Raw genomic sequence first — 20,731 nt, 5'->3', positions numbered from 1 at the left:
AAAGTGTGATATACACATTTTTATAGACATCATTTTTAATGCATAAGTATTATAATAGTCCATTGAGATAGATCATAGATTGTTTAACTCTTCCCCCATTTTTTAACTTTTTTTTTTTTTCCGAGATGGAGTCTTGCTCTGTCGCCAGGCTGGATGGCAATGGCACCATCTTGGCTCACTGCAACCTCTGCCTCCCGGGTTCAAGCAATTCTCCTGCCTCAGCCTCCTGAGTAGCTGGGACTACAAGCACCCCCCACTACACCCGGCTAATTTTTTTTTTTTTGTATTTTAGTAGAGATGGGGTTTCACCATGTTGCCCAGGCTGGTCTCAAACTCCTGACTTCAGGCAATCCGCCTGCCTCAGCCTCCCAAAGTGCTAGGATTACAGGTGTGAGCCACCATGCCTGGCCATTTTTTGACTTTTAATGTGTTTCTGATGTTTCAGAATTATGGCTATAAACCACAGTTAGAATCTTTAAAAAATCTTCTCTATTGGTAGTGGGTAATAGATTATCATACATACTATATTATCATATAGTAATTATTGTCATTTTTTGAGTTTCAAGAAAATTTCATTCTTACTAATGTTTTCAAAACCCAGTCACCTTTAGGTGGATAGATTTCAATATTTTCTTTTACTCAACTACCATACAACTCTGAATAACAAATAGGTAGGTCTGTGTGGTCTTAGGAAAGTGAATACACTACATTATTAAGGAAGAAAAATGTATCTGTATGACTACATTTTTTGAAAGAAAATATCACATATTTCTTTTGTATGTAAATGAAAGAAGTAGATAAGCAAGTAGTTGTCTAGATGGAACGATAGGCATAAAAATAGCTATTTAGGATATATGCCAAATAATCATGGTTATCTCTGAGGGATGGGTTGACGGGTGATATTTCACCTTCCGCTTTATAGCATTCTGTCATTTTTATATGAACTTTTTTAAAAAAAACACTAACACTTTTATATTCAGACAAAACAAAGAATGAAGTTTTTTATATTGATGGAGGTTGCAACCCTGTCTCAGAAGTCACTTCCTAGGCTGGTTAGCCTGACACTTCCCCTCCTCAGGGGCAGCCCGTGCTCATGGTCCTGTCTTCGGTGGAGGCTGGGGAGTGGGGCTTCACATGGCCACTAATCTGAAAGTGATCGGAGCAAAAAGCCCATGGCCAGGCAGCAAAGAACACAGGGAAAATCAATGTGGCTTCTCTTCTGCACACCATTTCTGCTCAGCGGGAGGGCGTTGGTGTGAGGAGTGTGCTCCAGGTGGCCAGTTAGAGACCCAGAAACCTGAAAACGGAGATCCAATTCTGACAGCAGAGAAGACGCAGCGGGGTAAGTGAGGCCACTCTCCTCAATAAGTATCCAAAGAAACGTTGGTGCCCACTCCCCGCATTCTTCACAGCAGAGTTAGGGGAAGTGGAGGATTCCTTTTTCATTTTTAAAAAAACTTTGTAGTGCTATTTTTCTTTCCTCTTTATTTTTTACAGGAAATAATCTCATGTCAGTGGCCTGGGCACCAGCTTGGATCCAAAGCTATTGTTTCTACCCCCATGATCATCTCAAAATGTTATTTAATAATGCATGAGAAAAATTTCTTCACACTCTCTCAGTCTTTACAAAACAGCTGCCAAAGCTCATAAGCCACTTTTCTTTTTCCCTTGCAATAATTACCCAGGGATATGTTCCAAGATTTAGTAAGAAAGCGATTCTGTCAGATAGATGATATTGCTGACATTTTATAAGAAGAGAGACTTAGTATTTTCTATTTGATTTGTTTATGGTGGTATCTCCTGGATAAGATGGTATCTTATCTTTTTTAACTTCTGCAGGAAATGTGAAGGCATGAAGGCAAAGTATAAAAATAGAATGTTTTCTTTAAAATGTAGACCTTTTCAATGGTACTACGTTGGATAGTTTAGGTAATAATACTCCTAAGGTTTTGCATACGCAACTTAATGTATCTCTGTTTATTTGTACACTCATTTTCTTTGCATCCAAGTGTTACAGCTTTACCCCTATTTTGCTCTGGTTACACTGCACTCAAGCCAGTTAGGGCTGCTTGGCTTTCTCTAAACTCACTGTGGACTTCCCCCTGCCATGCTTTTCTCTCTGTCCAAATTGTGTCCCCTTCTTGCCTCCTCAAGCAGCACATAAATCACACACACAGCATACACACCTCCCCTTTTCCTTTGTCTCTCTGAGGGAACTCTACTCATCTTTCAAAGCCCAGTCTGTAGCTCACTTCCATGCTGGGAGACCTGGAGGTGGTTACTTGGCTTCTCTGCCTGAGCCTCCTCCTCTTTCTAAGGGTGGATAATAATGGCCCCTGCCCCCTAAAACTATGGTGGGGAATAAATGCAAAAGGCATTAAGGTGATTTCTCCCACCGTGAATACTGATATCATCCCTTATTCCCTCTCGTTAGATCTAGATACTCTGCCTTCTGGTAGTGGTTCGTACATACTCTGTGAAAGTAATTGCCCTCATATGCCGTAAGTAGCTTACAGTATCGACTGGACTTTTGGCTTCTTGAGGAGAGAAATCATATCTTGTTTGCATTCCTCCATGGTCCTGAGTACATACATTGCAGTATATCCTAACCACTTGATAAATGCTTATTGAATTTTCTTCATAGACATAAATTCAGTGATTTTTATTTAAACAAAAATATCTCAAATTTCTTTCAATCATATATAGTTGTTTTTTTTTTTCTAAGTGACACCAAAGCTTTTAGGGAATATTTCCTTCCACAAAACACAGTTAGAAGATTAAAGTCACCACCAACAGCAGTCCAAACACACCTGTATTGCCAGCTAATCATTTTAATGAGCCAATACAGGAAGTCAGGAAGGGAGGACCAGGCTGCAGAAACACTGAGATAAGGACCCTAAGTCTGCAGGCATGGGAGGACTGCTGGTTGGTGACACCATTCTCCTTTCCTCTGTGGGAATTGTTGAGTCAGCAGGAATGGATGGGCAGTGGGAAGGGAAAATTTTCCTCAGAGACAGTTTGAGCCTCACTTCTATGTTCACACACAGACAGGAGCAGTTCCCAGAGGCCAGGCATCCTGCAAGTGTCTGTATTGCATGCTTATTTAATTCGTGTAATGTTAAGATGAGTTTTCATGTTGAAGTATTATTTTATAAATTTCGCAAAGAATATAGGTACTCTCTAGCAAAACAAAGCAAAAAGACCAAAAACTATTCTCAGTCATGAAATAATTCACTTTGTGTAACATGCACACACCACCACTTTGGAAATGCATAAAAAGGCAGTAAAATCTTTACTGCCTGTCAGTGTTTAATGTCTAATAAACCAGATTCAACAAAAACCGTAAACTTTTGAAATGGGTTTAAGATTGGGTTTTTGAAAACTTAAAGCTGGAAAAAAAAAAAAAACTTTTAAAAGTACATGTGCTACATAATATGGAACTAAACTCAGAAATGTGCTTGGAAACACATGGAAAGAATGCCTTTACAGAAGCAGCAACTAGAAGTAAAATCTCTCAGCAGAGGGAGGAAATAGAATAAGAAATAACTATAGTTAGGCACAGAAGTATACATTATAGGAAGATTTTCAGTGAAGATCATTCAATTAAAATATGTTGCTTAGAAACATATTTTAATTGTATTCCATCTCTCTCAAAAATTTATGTGGAGGATGTTGGAGTGATCTTAAAAATGGTGATGGGCCGGGCACGGTGGCTCAAGCCTGTAATCCCAGCACTCTGGGAGGCCGAGACGGGCGGATCATGTGGTCAGGAGATCGAGACCATCCTGGCTAACATGGTGAAACCCCGTCTCTACTAAAAAAATACAAAAAAACTAGCCGGGCGAGGTGGCGGGCGCCTGTAGTCCCAGCTACTCGGGAGGCTGAGGCAGGAGAATGGCGTAAACCCGGGAGGCGGAGCTTGCAGTAAGCTGAGATCCGGCCACTGCACTCCAGCCTGGGTGACAGAGCCAGATTCCGTCTCAAAAAAAAAAAAAAAAAAAAAATTGGTGATGAAGATGCCTGTTCATTTATAGGTGGAAATAATTAGGAGGGGTGAAATCCGTTACTCTTGCATACTTACTTACGTTTAAAATATAATTTGTAATAAACAGAATATTTCTAACTCGAAGCAGATACCACTTCATAGGTGTCTCTAAAATTTGGGGAATGCAGGGTCTTGTGATGTGTTGTAGTGTTGAATTGCTCCAATGAAGAGGTGAGCAAGGCACCGTATGTCAAGAAAATCAATACCTTCATAAAACCACTGGTCTGAAGGTTGACGCCCCTGAAGAGCTCTGTGTGAAGCTCAGAGAGGCTCCCACAAGATATCATCATAGGAGAGTGCCCAGAGCTTGGGAGACAGTCAGTGGAAAGCTCTCAGGAAATGACTGACCCTTGAGGGAGGGCTGCTGCCCCTCCTCCCACCAGGAGAAAAGGATCTTGTGTGTATGAAGCAGCTCACACCGCAGGCACAGGGGAAAACTGCAGGGGAGTGCTCGGCTGTGCCCGGAGAGCTCTTGGCCAGAAATCTTTTCAACAGAAGGCAGATCGTGTGAAAAATCATTGACTTACCTTCCTGACCATTACCTCTTTCAGGAACTGTTCATTTAAACTCAGGTGTAAACAGAAGACAAGTGGAAATGAGAAGGAGGGACCCTGGGAGAAAGAGATTTAACAACTTAGAGCTGGTGATGGGCCACGATGGATCTTCTCAACATCGTGTCTAGTCTTAAGGATGCAGGAATTTAGAAATTTTAGGGAAGTCCTAATTCAGGTGAAAAATATTCCAAGTTGTACTGAGGAGTGACGCGTGAGGCTGCTTGATAGACAACAGTCATGTCCAAGGAATTTGCAAAATAGGAGGTAGGAACTTGTCAAAAATGGAAACAAAACCAAATGCTGAATCTGCCAGTCCCTGTGCTTTGGTGAACCTTGGCAATGTTCTAAAGGAAATCTGAAACAGGTGGCTTAGGAAGGACGGTGAGGCGGCATTCTGTTTCCTAGGACTAAGTCACGTTGTGTTGAACTAGTCATCCTAACCGCATTTCTTCTCTTTGTAACTGCGCTGCTAAGCTGGTGTAGTAGAGGAGTGCAAAGCCTTCAGCAGCAGAATGTTTTTACCACGTGTGGGTGCCATAGTAGCCTGTGAACGAGTGAGAGAAGCACTGCACACGTGAGTGGGCAGTTGTTCAACTGCTGGAAAAACCAGATGCTAGGGAGGGTGATTAATGAGCTAGTGTCAGTCTGGAAATGGGCCTCCAGAGACTTGGGAAGGAGCCTGTTCTTGGCAATATTCTGTGCAATATCTTTATCAATGACTTTTATGAGACTATAAAATGCTGATTAAATATTTTTGGGGCATAAAGCTATTAGGAATATCTAATGCAGTAGATGTTAGAATCTGGATCTAGGAGGACTTCGATAAACTAGAAACAACTCAAACATAATATGATGAAATTTCGGCAAGACAAAAATTAAATTCTCTTCTGAGGTCCAAAAATATACTTATATAAATAAAAGACAAAGAAATTAGCATGTGAAAAAAGATGTAGGGATTTTAGGTGACTAAATTTCCTGTGAGTCACTAGAATGGTATGGCTACCTAAAAGTAATAGCTTTGGGGCTGTGTTAGTAGACAGGTGTATTGTAGAAAACCAGACAGGGGCTGTGCACCCAGCTGTGCACCCACACTGGCCAGATGTATGCGGTTCCAGGCACCATAATATAAATGGCAGATTCTTCTGGGAGAGAATGACATTGGGGCAAGGTACATAAGTGTGAGAATAGAGGGCTTCAGAATGTGCGGTATAGGTGACTGAAAGACAGAGGAGCATCACTAGACCCCTTGGTGAGTAGAAGTTTCAGGGAGGTGAATTTCACCATGCTATGAGGAAGAGCAGACTAGTGTCAAAACCGCTGGGTCAGAAGTCTCATTGTCACTAGGAAGGGTGAGGCAGTAGCAGCACTTGTCAGGAGTGTCACAGGGGATTCCTATATTGGATTGAGTCCGAACAAATGTTAATACAACAATTTCAGTGAGCTTTGACTCTGTACCCAGCATTTTGCTGGACGCTGGAGCCTAAGATGATTTCTAGTTCCTAATGGTGGTGATTGTATTTTTTATTTTATTTTTTATTTCAATAGGTTTTTGGAGAACAAGTGATGTTTCCTTACATGAATAAGTTGTTTAGTGGTGATTTCTGTGATTTTGGTGCACCTATCACTTCAGCAGTGTACACTGTACCCAATTGTAGTCTTTTATCCCTCACCCCACTCCCACCCTTTTCCCCAAGTCGCCACAGTTCATTGTATCATTCTGATGCCTTTGCATCCTCATAGCTTAGCTCCCCCAAATGGTGATGATTCTAAATGAGCCAAATATTTATGGTGAGGCTGGAGTGGTTCAGGAACACTTGAGCTATAACTGTTTTGCGATATTCTTTATCTAGACCTGTACTGTGCAGTGCGCAGCCACTAGCCATGTGTGGCTGTCCTGTGAAATACAGGATGTCTGAATTGAGATGTGCTTTAAGTATAAAACCAGTAATACACATCTGGTTTTAAAGACTTAGAGTGTACATTTTTTATACTGATTAAATACGGAAATGGTAATATTTTGGACCTATTTGGTTGAATAAAGTATATTATTAAAATTAATGTTATTAGTTCCTGTTTGCCGTTTTGCGTGAGGCTACTAGAATGTTTAAAATTGTCTTTATGGGTTGGTTTATGTTTCTCTTGGAAGTGCTGCTCTAGAGTGTTGCTTTTAGAGTTAACTTACAAATGTTTGATTTTTCTCTTCTTTTGTTTGCAGACCTGAGAAGATGGCTAAGCTCCCAGTGATTTTAGGCAATCTAGACATTACAATTGATAACGTTTCCTCAGACTTCCCTAGTAAGTGTCAGTTCTACATAATAGACAGAATTTTTGTTAGTTTAGTTTTTACTTCAGTTTGAATTATTTTGAATATCTTTACAGATTATGTTAATTCATCATACATTCCCACAAAACAATTTGAAACCTGCAGTAAAACTCCCATCACGTTTGAAGTGGAGGAATTTGTGCCCTGCATACCAAAACACACTCAGCCTTACACTATCTACACCAATCACCTTTACGTTTATCCTAAGTACTTGAAATACGACAGTCAGAAGTCTTTTGCCAAGGTGAGTGTGAACGTGGGGGTTTCATTCTTGATGTCAAACCCTCCCTTTAGATTCAGCTTCCCATGTTCTTTTATAAATATTTACATAGTCTGACTTTCTGAGTTTTTTTTCTTATTCTGTTTTGTTTAACTATTGCTGCAGGCTAGAAATATTGCGATTTGCATTGAATTCAAAGATTCAGATGAGGAAGACTCTCAGCCCCTTAAGGTTTGTTTTTTGTTTTTTTTTTTTAAATGTATGTTCACCTACCTATTCTGATTTTTCCATTTTCAAAATGCACTTTCGTGATACCATACAACCAAAACAATTTAGCACATTTTAATTGACACAAATAAAAAATAGATAATGTTACGATGTATAAACATATATGCTGAATCTTAACGAATATGGAATATTTAGGTTCTTGCTCCTAATTGACTGTTTTTTTATTCTCTTTAAGGATGAAAGTTCCTTATACATACTCAATTCAGCAAACACTTACTGTCCACCTACTATGAGCCAAGTGCTCATACTGTCAGTGCTATGAATTATGATATGAATAATGTTGATAATAGAAATAGTAATAACTGATCAACAATCAATGATCTTTATTAAATGTTTACTACAGTATAGTAACAATCACAGCAATAGATTATAGGTAACGTTTATTGAAAGCTGTTTGTACTTCAGGTACTGCTCTAGTGTGTGTTTAACTATTTTGGTTCTCATAACAGTCTTTTGATGAATTAAGTATTATTATTATCCATATTTTTCAGGTGAGGGGAGTAGTGCAGAATTTATTGCCTCAGGTAAAACATTAGTGGAACCAAGATTCAAACCCAGGCAATCTGCCTCTGTAACCCAAATTGTTTTACTGTGACTATGTGAAAGTGACTTCTTAAGAGAAGAAGGAGACAAAGATGCAAAAAAAAAAATATATATATATATATATATATAAAAAATATATAGTTTCTGTCCTCAAGAAATTCAGTCTAGTGGGAAAAACAGCCATGGAGAAAAAGATCTTGGTGCACAGATGGTAGGAACTGGAGTTTTGGACAAAACTGAAAATTAATACAGAAAAATGCTGAGGGGACACATGGAAGGAGTTGACAATTTCTTGAAGAATGCTTGAGTGTTTTCTTGATGCACAGAGAAGCAAAGGTTATTTGGACGGAAGAATTGCATAAGAAAAGGCATGGAAATGTGAAAGGGAACAGTGAGCAAGGCGTCATCCAGGGCTGTGACCTGAAAGGGCAGAACGGGGAGCAGGCAGGTGGGCTTTGAAGCAAGCTGGAAGGTGGGCAGGACCCAGCAGTCTGGGGTTCACAGGCCTGGGGTCTGTCAGAAGTGGCGATGTTAAGTCTATGCCGTAGGAATGCCTCCTTCTTTACAATATATCCGAGTTTAATTTCTTACTCAATCGAACCCTGATGTTTCTCTTTGGTAACTCTTATTTTAGTGCATTTATGGCAGACCTGGCGGGCCAGTGTTCACAAGAAGCGCCTTTGCTGCAGTTTTACACCATCACCAAAACCCAGAATTTTATGATGAGGTAAGTGATGTATTCAAGGGAAAACTTGACCAGTTTTTAAGGGAAACTTTAATGTATTTGCCTGGTAAAGCAAAATTCAAGAGAAGCTGCATATTACCCTGAAATTACAGAGATAGAACTGCATGTTGAAGTATTTCTTTTATATGTTTTTTTCTGATTGTAAAAGTAACATTTTCATTATTAAAAAAATAGAAACTTGGAAAATGCAGATAATACAGAAAAGAAAAAGTCATAATCCCGCTATCACTACCACAATTAATATTCTGGTTTATTTCCTTTCAAATTCATACTTTAGTTACATTTGTTGGACCTGAGAATCTTTCTTTCTTATCATTGGATTTGTTTACATAATATTGTAATGTAGTTCATTGAAACCGTTGTATGCATGCTACTTTAGAATGTTCTATCCTGGTTCTTCATAATGCCTTGGCTGTGGTAACTTAGCGTAGTAGTTACTATCATGTGTTTTCCAGTTCTTTCTAGAAATACCATCAACTCTCTTCCTGTTTCTGAGTGGTGAATTCAGGATTCATTTCTTACTTGGCATAATTTATAGTCTCAGTATCTTTGAGTGCAAATGTTAATATCCGCTCGGAGAACAAGTGCACGTTTGTGCATTGGGTAACACATAGTGTCTCTGCTTTCACTGAGAATTTCTGTGTTTTTAGAATATTCGGTTGTTATTTTGTCTTCCTTGCAGATTAAAATAGAGTTGCCCACTCAGCTGCATGAAAAGCACCACCTGTTGCTCACATTCTTCCATGTCAGCTGTGACAACTCAAGTAAAGGAAGCACGAAGAAGAGGGATGTCGTTGAAACCCAAGGTTGCAGGGGGTTCACCATTCCTTTGATTTTAAATAATTGAAACATTAGGTTCTTAAATTGTATTAGGATTCTGAATTTCCATGTGTTTGCAAAGGGATCTTTAGATGAATTTTGTAGGTAACGGATATGTAGCATGTCTGGGTTGCATATGTAATTTTTTTTTTTTTTTTTTTTTTTTTTTTTTAATTTTTGAGCTCAAGCTGTCCTCCCACCTCAGCCTCCCGAATAGCTGGGACTATAGGCATGCACCACCGCCCCCTGGCTAATTTTTGTATTTTTTTGTAGAGACGGGATTTCGCCATGTTGCCCAGGCTGGTCTCGAACTCGTGAGCTCAAGCAATCTGCCCACCTCTGCCTCCCAAAGTGCTGGGATTACAGGTGTGAGCCACCATGCCCAGCCTGCATATGTATATTTTTATAAAAGAAGATTGTAGAGTTCTAACCCCAAAGAGGCCTAAGTACATTGTAGACAATGTTCTACAGAGATTACATTTAGGGCCTTTTAAATTTCTTACTCTAATTGATATGAAAAGTTCTTAAAAATCAGAGAGTTTTACATTGGCTTTCTTTCATAAGTTTTCATACACTCACAGTATTTTGTTGTTGTCATTGTTCTTTATTTTCAACAGTTGGCTACTCCTGGCTTCCCCTCCTGAAAGACGGAAGGGTGGTGACGAGCGAGCAGCACATCCCGGTCTCGGCGAACCTTCCTTCAGGCTACCTTGGCTACCAGGAGCTTGGAATGGGCAGGGTATGTCACATTTTAGGATCGGTTCATCCCAGTTTCTTCAGAAAACATTAAAGAACAACTACAACAACAACACACAAAAAGCACACAGTATTTTTGCTCTTCCACCATTTTGATTTTAGTTATTCATTTTCAAGTGAACTTTGGCCAATTGAAGGCAGTGCTGTTAGCAGCTACCGCAATGTCAGAATTACAGTTTGGGCATTTTGTAAGCCCTGATCAGACTAGTGGTGTCTCAGCAGAGAAATAGAGACTTGGAGATTTGGGATAAGGTCTGTCTCTGCCAACTGGCCATGCTCAAATAAAGATGAGTTCTTAAGGTCATGCAAACTATTAGGAATTTTCCTCTAGCTTAAAGTAAGTCAAGTTCGCCAAATCTCTCACCCACGTGGTTGCACATTCTGAAACCTTTCTGATTCATGAAAGCCTAATTTTCCCCAGATTTCTTCAATTGCTTTGTTGGCTTTGCATCCTTTTTAGCCATCTTAAATTTTATAGACTGCAGCTTTATAACATGCTTAAATAAAGCCTGTTCTTTTTATGTTTGTCTGCATTTAAATAATGCCAAATTTGAGTTCATATTATAGACAAATAGTTAAATTTTCCCAAAGAAGAATAACTTGTATAATTGAGCGTGACAGAAAAACTGAGGTTTCAAAAGTTGAAGTTAGTGTGAGCAGACGATTGACCCTTTGCCCATGCCAGGCCTGCATATTGTGCTGTTTGCTTTATCTGGCACCTTTTACTGTCTCCTTCAGAATCCTGAGCTCAAGTTGGGTTCAGATACTGGTATAGTAGGATTCTTTTCCTCTCAAATGAACAATAACCACACAGCTGCAAGAAACAGAAACGATAACTTAGAAAATCCAGTAATAAAAGCATTGTACTTTGGGGGAAGAAAGGGGGCAGAAACGTGTATCATCTGCGTTCCTGCTGTGAGCCTGGCACAGTTGTGAAGTCACTAAAGTTCTCTGGGCCCTCTTTTCAGTCCCTCGTCATTACCCTCATTGATAATCATGTTAGAGCCAAAATAACTAATATGTAGAGATATTGTTCCCTCCATATTTTTTTTAGCATTATGGTCCGGAAATTAAATGGGTAGATGGAGGCAAGCCACTGCTGAAAATTTCCACTCATCTGGTTTCTACAGTGTATACTCAGGTACGTGCTCCTTCAACAAAATTAGCAGTGGCTGCTCTGTGACTAAGTTTGCACCATTTTGCAAGAAGAAAAAAATCCTAATGTGTTATATTACTATTTTTTTACTCTATAGGTCTTTTTCTAAAGAAAGTACAACTGAGGTGCTCATATGTATTCATATAAATGACTAGAACAAGCATCATTTTCCAACAGATTTCTTCTTTTGTGGGAGGATCTTCTTGATGTTATTATTTGTACATGATCAATTTTTAGTCTTAATAAGATGAAGCTGGGCACAGTGGCTCACACCTGTAATCCTTGCATTTTGGGGGGCCAAGGTGGGCAGATCACTTGAGCCCAGGGGTTTGAGAACAGCCTGGCCAGCATGGCAAAACCTTGTCTCTACAAAAATACAAAAATTAGCTAGGCATGGTGATGTGTGCCTGTAGTCCCAGCTACCTAGGAGGCTAAGGTGGGGGGGGGATTGCAGGAGGCTGGGAGGTCAAGGCTGCAATAAGCCATGGTCGTGCCACTGCACCCCAGCCAGGGCGACAGAGCAAGACTCTGTCTCTAAAAAACAGCAACAACAACAACAACAACAACAACAACAACAACAACAAAAACAGCAAAAAAGCATGCTGCAAGAAATAAATGCTTTTATTTCCACAGAGTGTATACTAATAGACTTTCTTCTTCTTTTCCTTTTTCCCCACCGCAGGATCAGCATTTACATAATTTCTTCCAGTACTGTCAGAAAACCGAATCTGGAGCCCAAGCCTTAGGAAACGAACTTGTAAAGTACCTTAAGGTATCAGATGGCTTTCTTAATATCCCCTTTTGAATGAGTTTGGTGTGGGCTGGGTTTTCTCTTTGGTGATGGTGTTGTTCTCACCCCTTGGAAGCTTTTACCTGGATGTCTCACATCGGTAGCTTCTATGAGGTTTAGATAGTGGCAAGGAGTGGACCTAGGAACGGCACTACTCCTGCCTGTGTCCTAGGCCCATGTATCCTTTGCTCAAGGCAGGGTCTCTAAAACATACTGTTTCTCATGCATGGAAAACCCCTCACTTGAGATGGACCTCCCTGGGTACCAAGCACAATGATGGGCACAGAAGCAGCGACTTCAGTCCTCACCCTTAGGGAACTTCTAGTTCATTGTAGGAGATACTATAAACTTGGACTGCATGCTAGGCAGACAACTCAAAGAAATAATACACAGAACCAGTCCCAGCTTTGTGCAAGGGGTTCCTGGAGTGTCTAAGCAGCAAGAGCCAGGCAGGGTTTGTCTAGGGGAGCTTCATCCAGAACGTGGTTGTGGGGAGCATTTTGGAAAGGGGAAATAGCTAAAAGGGCATGGGGACAAAACAAGAAATATGAGAAATGGGATAGAAATTTGTTTGGTTTAAGAAGGAAAATGGAATACATATCCACATAAACAGTGAAGTTTTTATATGTGATTGCTTGTGGCCCCTCCCTCCATCTCAAAGACAGCTGCACAGCGTTTCTCTGACCCTGCTTCCTCCATCCCAGCTGCCTCTGACTCCTATCCCCTTCTGCCTCCCTCATCCAGCTTATGGCCCTTTGCAATTCCATGGGCCCACCTGGATAATCCCTATCATGAGGCCTGACTAGCAGCCTTACCTCCTCTGGGCCATGTGACGTCTTCACAGGTGGACTGAGACACAGACGCCTCTGGGGACATTCTGCCCACCACAGCCTTCCCTTTGTTTTAGAGGGAGTTCTTCTATCCTTATTTGGAACAGAGTGGAAAGGACTTTGGGCTGGTTTACTTTTAGAGGGATAACATGAACTGTGCCATTCCGTGTCCATAGAGTCTGCACGCGATGGAAGGCCACGTGATGATCGCCTTCTTGCCCACTATCCTAAACCAGCTGTTCCGCGTCCTCACCAGAGCCACGCAGGAAGAAGTCGCGGTTAACGTGACTCGGTAAGGGAGGTGGACGGATGGATGCTTTTCTTCACTTCCAGTCTGTCCACATCTGGAGCAGTCATGCTTAGCTGGGGTGCTACTATGTGCTGAACATTATATTTAAGAAATGTCTTTGATCTCGTACGTAAGGACCCCATCTAATTCCTTGTCTCCTTGTTTCCTAAGTGCCAATAGCATCATCATTGTTCTACTACTGCTGTGATAATAATGAAATGTTTCCATTTTTACATATTCATTGCTTTATTCACTCCTGTGGTGTGTAGGGTCATTATTCATGTGGTTGCCCAGTGCCATGAGGAAGGATTGGAGAGCCACTTGAGGTCATATGTTAAGGTATGTAAAACACACTGTTCTGATCACTTACATCTGTGGCTCTCCAATTTTCCTTCTAAGGACTTATTTTTTCACAAGCCTGGTTATTTGGGGAGGTACTTATAACTTATGTTTTCTCTTCTATTCCTCATAGCCAACGCTTGTACCTGAATAGGGGAGGTACAAAGAGGGGCAGCCATTCATTAATTTACTTAATTCCATTCCTTCAATTACATTTCTTTTAATGGGTTTTCCAAATAATATGACTCAATGCAGGAGTTTAAAGAAGAATTTTAAGTTGTTCTTACCTAGGCCTCTGGTAAAGTTAGTTGTCTTCATGGTTTTTTTTTTTTCCACCTAAAATTTCCAGCAAAACTGCTTCTCCCAGACAGGAAGGTTAGCTCTGGCTACAGTCAAATCAGATGACTCTGTGGGACAGCAAGAGATGTTGTTAGGATAAACATCAACAAGTTATTTATTTATATATGACATCCAGTAAGTAGAGTGGCAGTTACTATTCTAAACAGTTGCACATATTCTGTTTAGTATTAAATACCTTCGTAAATTACAACTATGCGATAATTTTAAAAGTAAAGTTCTGGTCCTTGAGGATATCAGTCATCTGTTGCTGTGCCACACATTCCTTGAAGCCCCTGGCACAGGTGGAGTGATGGGCTGGCTGGTCACTGATATGACTGGGTCGGATGACTCACATAGTTTCTTGAAGACATCCTGGACTCCTTTTTATCACATGACACTCAACCTTCCCATCTTTGTATCCACACCTTCCTCTCCCACAAATGAGATTGTCCCTCAGTCCCTGATTTCCATTCTTGGGAGTCACTCAAGCTTTCAGCCCACCGTGGAGAGCCAGTGCATTAAAGTCTCTTTCCCTTTTCTTCAAAGTATGCGTATAAGGCTGAACCATACGTTGCCTCCGAATACAAGACAGTGCATGAAGAACTGACCAAATCCATGACCACGATTCTCAAGCCTTCCGCTGATTTCCTCACCAGCAACAAACTACTGAAGGTATGTCAGGAGAGTCAGTGTGACTCCGATTGAAACTGATTAACAGGAATTCACCCCACAGCCTGATCAATACAGCCTTTCTGAGTGCTCTTAGAGACAATCACCACCCCCTAAAAAGGGGTAGCAGAGTTTGTTCTCTGATACCAACTTTTCTGATTGTGTCTTGAGAGAAGAGCTGCAAAGCATCACTGTGTTCAGAGTTTCATTGGCTCTTGAGGATTAATAGTCATTATGTTCAAGTCAATGATGAAGGTCACTGACTTAGAGATACTAACGACAGGTGTCACCAAGCAGAGGTCAGTAAAGGGGAAAGACGACGCCCGTAACTCCGCAGAGCCTCTTGCTGGTTGTGCCACGCTGAGCACAGGCGTCCAGTTTCCGCCGTTCTCTTCTTGGCTCTGATCATAATGTCCCAAGAGGTGCAGCTGTGTTTTAGGGTCACACCTGCTTTGTGTCAGTAACATTGTCAGCCTGAGAGAGTTCACATCTCACCTACTAATTTGTTGTTCTTACTGGGTCCTGTTCTTTTTTCTTTTAGTATTCATGGTTTTTCTTTGATGTACTGATCAAATCCATGGCTCAGCATTTGATAGAGAACTCCAAAGTTAAGGTATGTTACTTCAAGTGAAGCTTATGTTCTTAGGGGAAAAAAAAAATCTCTTTTGTTGGTTTGTAGCTAACGTTTCTTCATGCTTTCTCTGTGCCAGTTACAGGACTGTTCTAAGTGCTTTACAAGTAATAAATCATTTTAGCTTCATAACAGCCCTGTGAGGGAAGTACTGTTCTTACCTATTTTATAGATGGGTAAACTGAGGCCAGCATGCTTGAGTTACTTGCTCAAGGTCATGCTACCAGTGAGTGGAGCAGCCAGGTTTTGAGTCCAGTCTGGCCCCAAAGGCTGTATTCCTGAAATCACTTAGTTATTAACCCAAAGAAAAATATGTCTTTTCCTTTGACTAGCTTAGAAATCTTCACGTTTGTTGAAATGTAAATTGTGGTTTCAGCATAAATTTAAAGTGTCAATACCCAGCATTTATTAAGTGTCTGGACCATCGTAGACATTTATCAGGGTCTTAGATGGGAGTATCTCACCAATCTAATGTTCTCCAAAACCAATCAATCAATAGACTCTGAGATCATCCATCTCATTGGGGCAAATGCGCAGCCTCAAATTTCTTCCCTGCCCCAACGTCCCCTTGTGGTGAAGCCTGGACGTGTGTTCCTTTCTGACCATGGGTCCCCCCTGCTTTGCCTGGTTCCCACTGGGCTCAGCCCTGAGATGACTGGTCTTGTGTTGGGACTGGTGCCCGCTGAGGTGTGGTTGGCCACCTCAGGCTCTCTGAGGCTCAAGGTAGGTAAGTTTCTATAAAGTTCCAATGCAGTAAACAGAAGTGGCAATGTCACTTTCTCATTTTGAAGTTTCCAGGGCTCCTCTGAGACATGCAGAGTCCTGGAGTTGTTCTTGTGACATTGAAGTAGTGTCGCTGTTTGGAGGCAGGGTCCGGTTGAAGTATTACAGAAGGAGCTTGTGCAGGGAGCGGGTGGTGCTGGGCACTGTCTCACAATGAACAGTTGTGCTACAATCCTCGTAGGCAGGAGAGGGGATAGGGAGGGGGAGAGAGGGGCAGAATCTAGGCCTCCTGCACAAGGGATCTGGGCTCTCCGAGGAAGCCTTGGAAAGCATGCTAGATTTTGCTGGCAGAAGGTTGATGGTTCAGACCTAAAGCCCTCCTTTTCCTTCCATAAAGCAGACACTGGGCCTGGCCAGGTGGTTTCTCCTCTTCTTTTCTCTCTCTCTCTCTTTTGAATCCAGTTTAAAGCTTCTGATTTTAGTGCATAGGGAGATGCCAGATGGATGTGGGCCCTGCCTTCTGTGGAGAAATGCTCCATCTAAATCATGCCAGAGCAGCCTGCCAAGGAAGAATCTAGCAGATTGTCTGCTTGGCAGCACGCAGCTAAGTGTGTGTGCACATGCACACAGACACACACATCATGTAGATATATTACTTTTCTGTTAAAAAATGTTGTCTCACTGATATGTGGAAGCTAAAAAAGTGGATTGGATGAAGATAGATTGGTGGTTACCAGAGACTGGGAAAGAAAGCGAGGAGGTGATGGAGGAGAAAAAGATTATGAATGTGTTTATTATCACTGAACTGTACACTTAAAACTAGTAATAATGGTAAATTATATATTTTTTTTTATGTTATATACAGAATACGATTATAGCCTGTGTTCGTTTGCTAGGGTTGCCATAATAAAGTACCGCAGACTGAGTGGCTTAAACAATAGAAATTTATTTTATAACAATTGAGATGCTGAAAGTCCTGGGTCAAGCTGTCCATGTGGCTGGTTTCTTCTGAGGCCTCTCTCCTTGGCTTGTAGATGCCGCCTTCTGTGCGTGTCTGTGTCCTAATCTCTTCTTATGCGGACACCAGTCTTACTGGATTAAGAACCACCCTAATGACATCACATTACCTTCATCACCTCTTTTAAAACCTCGGCCCAAAGTGCAGTCGTATTTGGAAGCATTAGGGGTTAGGACTTCAACACATGAATTTGAGGGGGGCACAGTTCAGCCTATAACAAGGTGCCAGTGGATTTTTTTATTATTTTTGGCTCTAAATAAATGTCATCCCTTCAAAGCAGTGGTAACTTGATTATATTCAAACTATAACCAATTCATTCTGCAACTACTCATTGAGCCCCTACTATGTTTGAGGCGCCAAGGATTACAAAGTTCAATGCATCATCATTTGTGCTCTTAAGGAGTTCAGGTGGGAAAGTGTACATTTCGTTCAGCGGCTGCCCTACCTCATGACGAGTGCTCTGAAGAGATAGGCACAACGTGTTCAGGAGTGTGGGGAATCTGGGAAGACCACCTGGAAGAGGCGTCCGTTGCAGTGGGTTCTGATAAGTAAACAGGAGTTGGCTAGGTGAAGAAGAAGAATGAGGACTAGGTGGAGAGAGTTGTGTTGGCAAAAGCTTGAGACCCAGCACCACAGTTCAGGGAACTATATGAACATAAGGCTTTTCTGCCTTATGACTGCAAGGAAGACCACGTGAGAGATGGTCAAGGAGGTCACGAACACTTCCAGGAATACTCACAAGAAGGATATTCAAAATCAAGAGCCAATGACACCTTTCTGAGGATTGCATTAGAAAATAAGTAAAGGAATTTACTTGCATATGTTTGTTCTCAAGATGTCAAATTAAACCACAGCTCTTTAAGGGTGGTCATGACCTGAAACGTGTCTTCTGTTCCAGCTCCTCCCCTGCCTCACAGAGGTAGAGACAGAAGTGTAGACTGTGAAGTGACCTGCCCAGGGTCACACAACGGAACAGAGCCAAGAACTTGTGGCAGAGTCCCAATGGGCCTTTCCTAGGGGTGCTGCCATTTCCGGCCTTTTAACATGATTTGTCAACACCTCTGCTCTGGGAAATGGTTTGTTTTTGGAACTTAACACAAACCACCCAAATGCTACCATGTACAACCTTTTCTCTAAGTTAATTACATCTTGGCCCTAAAACAATATTCAGAGAGTTTTTTTTAAAAGTGCTTAAGAGGAAACACTGGTATCCCAAAGGAGAAAGCTTAACCGTAACATAATTTACTATAAAAAGAGATTCACAAACACCTGCTTACCACCTTGGAGGGTTCAACATTTTCGCTTTGAGAGCCCTGCCCTCTGGCCTCTGCTTCCCTGGCCCTGCAGACATCCTGCTGTTCTTTCCCTTCATCACACATTGTTGAGCTGAGAACTCCTCTGACATTTTCCTAAAGCCTTCATTCAGTGTGTCTCATAAGAGTAATGAGTTTTGTGTTTGAATTAGTTGTTTTTGTGTTTGTCTTATTTACATCTGAAGAATTTTATGTCCTAATTCCTTGTTTTAGTCTTCTGAATTTATGAATATTCGCCATTCCTATACCATTTGTGATTTCCAAAACTTTGGTCTCATCCCCTTAGGGTTTTTGGTATTTTTAGGCCAAAATTATTAATTTATTCTGACCTTAATATTTTTTGCTCTTGTTGCCCAGGCTGGCGTGCTGTGGCGCAATCTGGGCTCACTGCAACCTCCACCTCCTGGGTTCAAGCGTTTCTCCTGCCTTAGCCTCCCAAGTAGCTGAGATTATAGGCATGTGTCACCACGCCCAGCTAATTTTATATTTTTAATAGAGACAGGGTTTCACCATGTTGGTCAGGCTGGTCTCAAACTCCTGACTTCAGGTGATCCACCCACCTTGGCCTCCTAAAGTGCTGGGATTACAAGTGTGAGCCACCGCGCTCAGCCAGGGGAGTCTTTCTTAAAGTGCCATGACGAGGCACACACCAGTGTTGTAGGAGCACCTGGGCCCTGGATTCATAAGAGCCAGATAATGCTTTCAGTGCCGATTAAAATGTTCTACCCAAGGATATCTACACGTGCATATTGTGTATTAAGCTGATGCTTTCAGTGTATAATTTGTGTCCTTCTTGGTGGTTATCGAGTGAGTCCATTCAATGGATATTTACATGGAGGGACATGGCACAGCGTATGCTTACTTCCAGTGCTGCACTCCTGCTGAAGGTGGAAGTGGCCACCTTCTTGTCCCCAGCCAATCAAACTCTACATTGTTACATTACTGAGGAAGGGTGTGAATCAGAGCCCCTTGGAACTAGCATCTAAAATAAGTAATTTTCTTACTACAGCAGATGGACCTGCAGAGTATGGATGCGTTGTGTATGACTGTGCCAGACTCTAGTTTCATAGGTGACATGTGCTTGGAAGTTACAGGTGACATTTGAGAAAAATGTAAAGCAGACATCATCAAGGTCTGTGGAAGAGTCCTCTCCCCACTCTCTGCCCCTATGGTCAACAGTTTGTCGATGTTTCTTTTCCACCATGTATATTTAGCAGCTGTAATTTCAGCAGACTCCTTTTGCATTTCCTTTCCACCCACACGGAGTGAAGCACGTTGCTGGCATTCCACAGGTATACTGGAAGAAAGGAGATTGGAAAACCTAGCATAGGGTAGGGTGAGTATATGCCCTTAAGTATTGCTTGTTTAACCTCCGACCATTTTCTAGCTTAATTGAACAAGAAAAGAATAAAGTGAAAGAAGGAGGGTATGGCTCATATTCTAAATGGACTGTTTGGACTTCCCCTTAACCAAATTGTAAACACTATACGAATGTGTTAGGTAGAATGTTAATATGCATATGTCACCCTCGAGTGTTTTGAACAGTTGTTTGTAATGTCCAAAGCATTGAGGAAAAATGTAAATGGATTTGAGAGTGAACCCTTAACCTTGAAGCTGACCTAGTCATTGGAGAAAGAAGACATTCAGCTTGGAACATTTAGAGCAGAGTGCAGGAAGGTGTATATGTGAGCTTCAAGAATCATAGATTTATGTGGGGATACAGGTGGAACTTTACCTGGGCCTTGCAGGATACCATAATCTAGGGATAGGAGAATGAGTACCAGGCAGAGAAACTAGCTCAGGCCCAGGTAAGACCTCTGGGGCAGAGTTCAGGCTGGATAGATTGAGATTAGAGGGGAAAGATTAAAAAACAAGATTAGCTCAGAAACAAAGATAAGATTATGGGGAGCTGTGCAGCCAAGCAGCAGACGAATTGGTAGAGACCTAGAGCGGCAGAGTAGGTTCTTTAGTAGGAGTGGCAAGATGACAGAGAGTATAAAGATTAGCAGAGTGGCTAGGAAACTTTTATATCAATAAGTCTGCTTATCCCCTGAAGTATAAATAGCATATGGAACAGATTCACCAGACATTTTAAATTTTGACTTATTTATTTTTTTTTAGCTCTCTAACTGCAATAATATGAAATGGCATTTTATGGTGATGCTGATGAAGATCTGGCATTGGGGGGATCAGGTGGGATTGGGGATGAGGATGGAGAGCATTATGAATGAGTAAGGGAGATTGTTCAGACAGAACCATTCATTCAGCCCTGCAGTGCCACCTCTAAATATCTGCTGAAGAGAAATGAAAGACGTATCCATGTAAAGACCTAAATGCAAAT

General features: G+C 41.3%; 1 protein-coding gene across 40 annotated transcripts in view; it reads left to right on the top strand.

Moving 5' to 3' along the window:
- Positions 1–20,731, top strand: part of DOCK9 (dedicator of cytokinesis 9) — a 299,896-nt gene that overhangs the window by 194,952 nt on the left and 84,213 nt on the right. For 26 of the 40 annotated variants that reach the window (XM_009192144.4, XM_003914024.5, XM_003914026.5 and 23 more), the window contains exons 16-27: positions 6,815–6,894; positions 6,979–7,166; positions 7,308–7,373; positions 8,608–8,700; positions 9,401–9,524; positions 10,155–10,276; positions 11,348–11,434; positions 12,132–12,221; positions 13,246–13,361; positions 13,628–13,697; positions 14,583–14,708; positions 15,247–15,318. In XM_009192144.4, the coding sequence (XP_009190408.3) occupies positions 6,815–6,894; positions 6,979–7,166; positions 7,308–7,373; positions 8,608–8,700; positions 9,401–9,524; positions 10,155–10,276; positions 11,348–11,434; positions 12,132–12,221; positions 13,246–13,361; positions 13,628–13,697; positions 14,583–14,708; positions 15,247–15,318 (1,234 nt within the window). Of the gene's footprint in view, positions 1–6,814; positions 6,895–6,978; positions 7,167–7,307; positions 7,374–8,607; positions 8,701–9,400; positions 9,525–9,810; positions 9,904–10,154; positions 10,277–11,347; positions 11,435–12,131; positions 12,222–13,245; positions 13,362–13,627; positions 13,698–14,582; positions 14,709–15,246; positions 15,319–20,731 lie in introns of all 40 variants that reach the window. The other 14 variants (XM_031655627.1, XM_031655620.1, XM_031655613.1 and 11 more) reach the window with 1 other exon arrangement.

This window comes from Papio anubis, chromosome 15 (assembly GCF_008728515.1).
Source record: "Papio anubis isolate 15944 chromosome 15, Panubis1.0, whole genome shotgun sequence".
Classification (NCBI taxonomy): Eukaryota; Metazoa; Chordata; class Mammalia; order Primates; family Cercopithecidae; genus Papio; species Papio anubis.
Note: the sequence above shows the minus strand (reverse complement) of the source record. Positions and strands in the feature narration are given on the sequence as shown.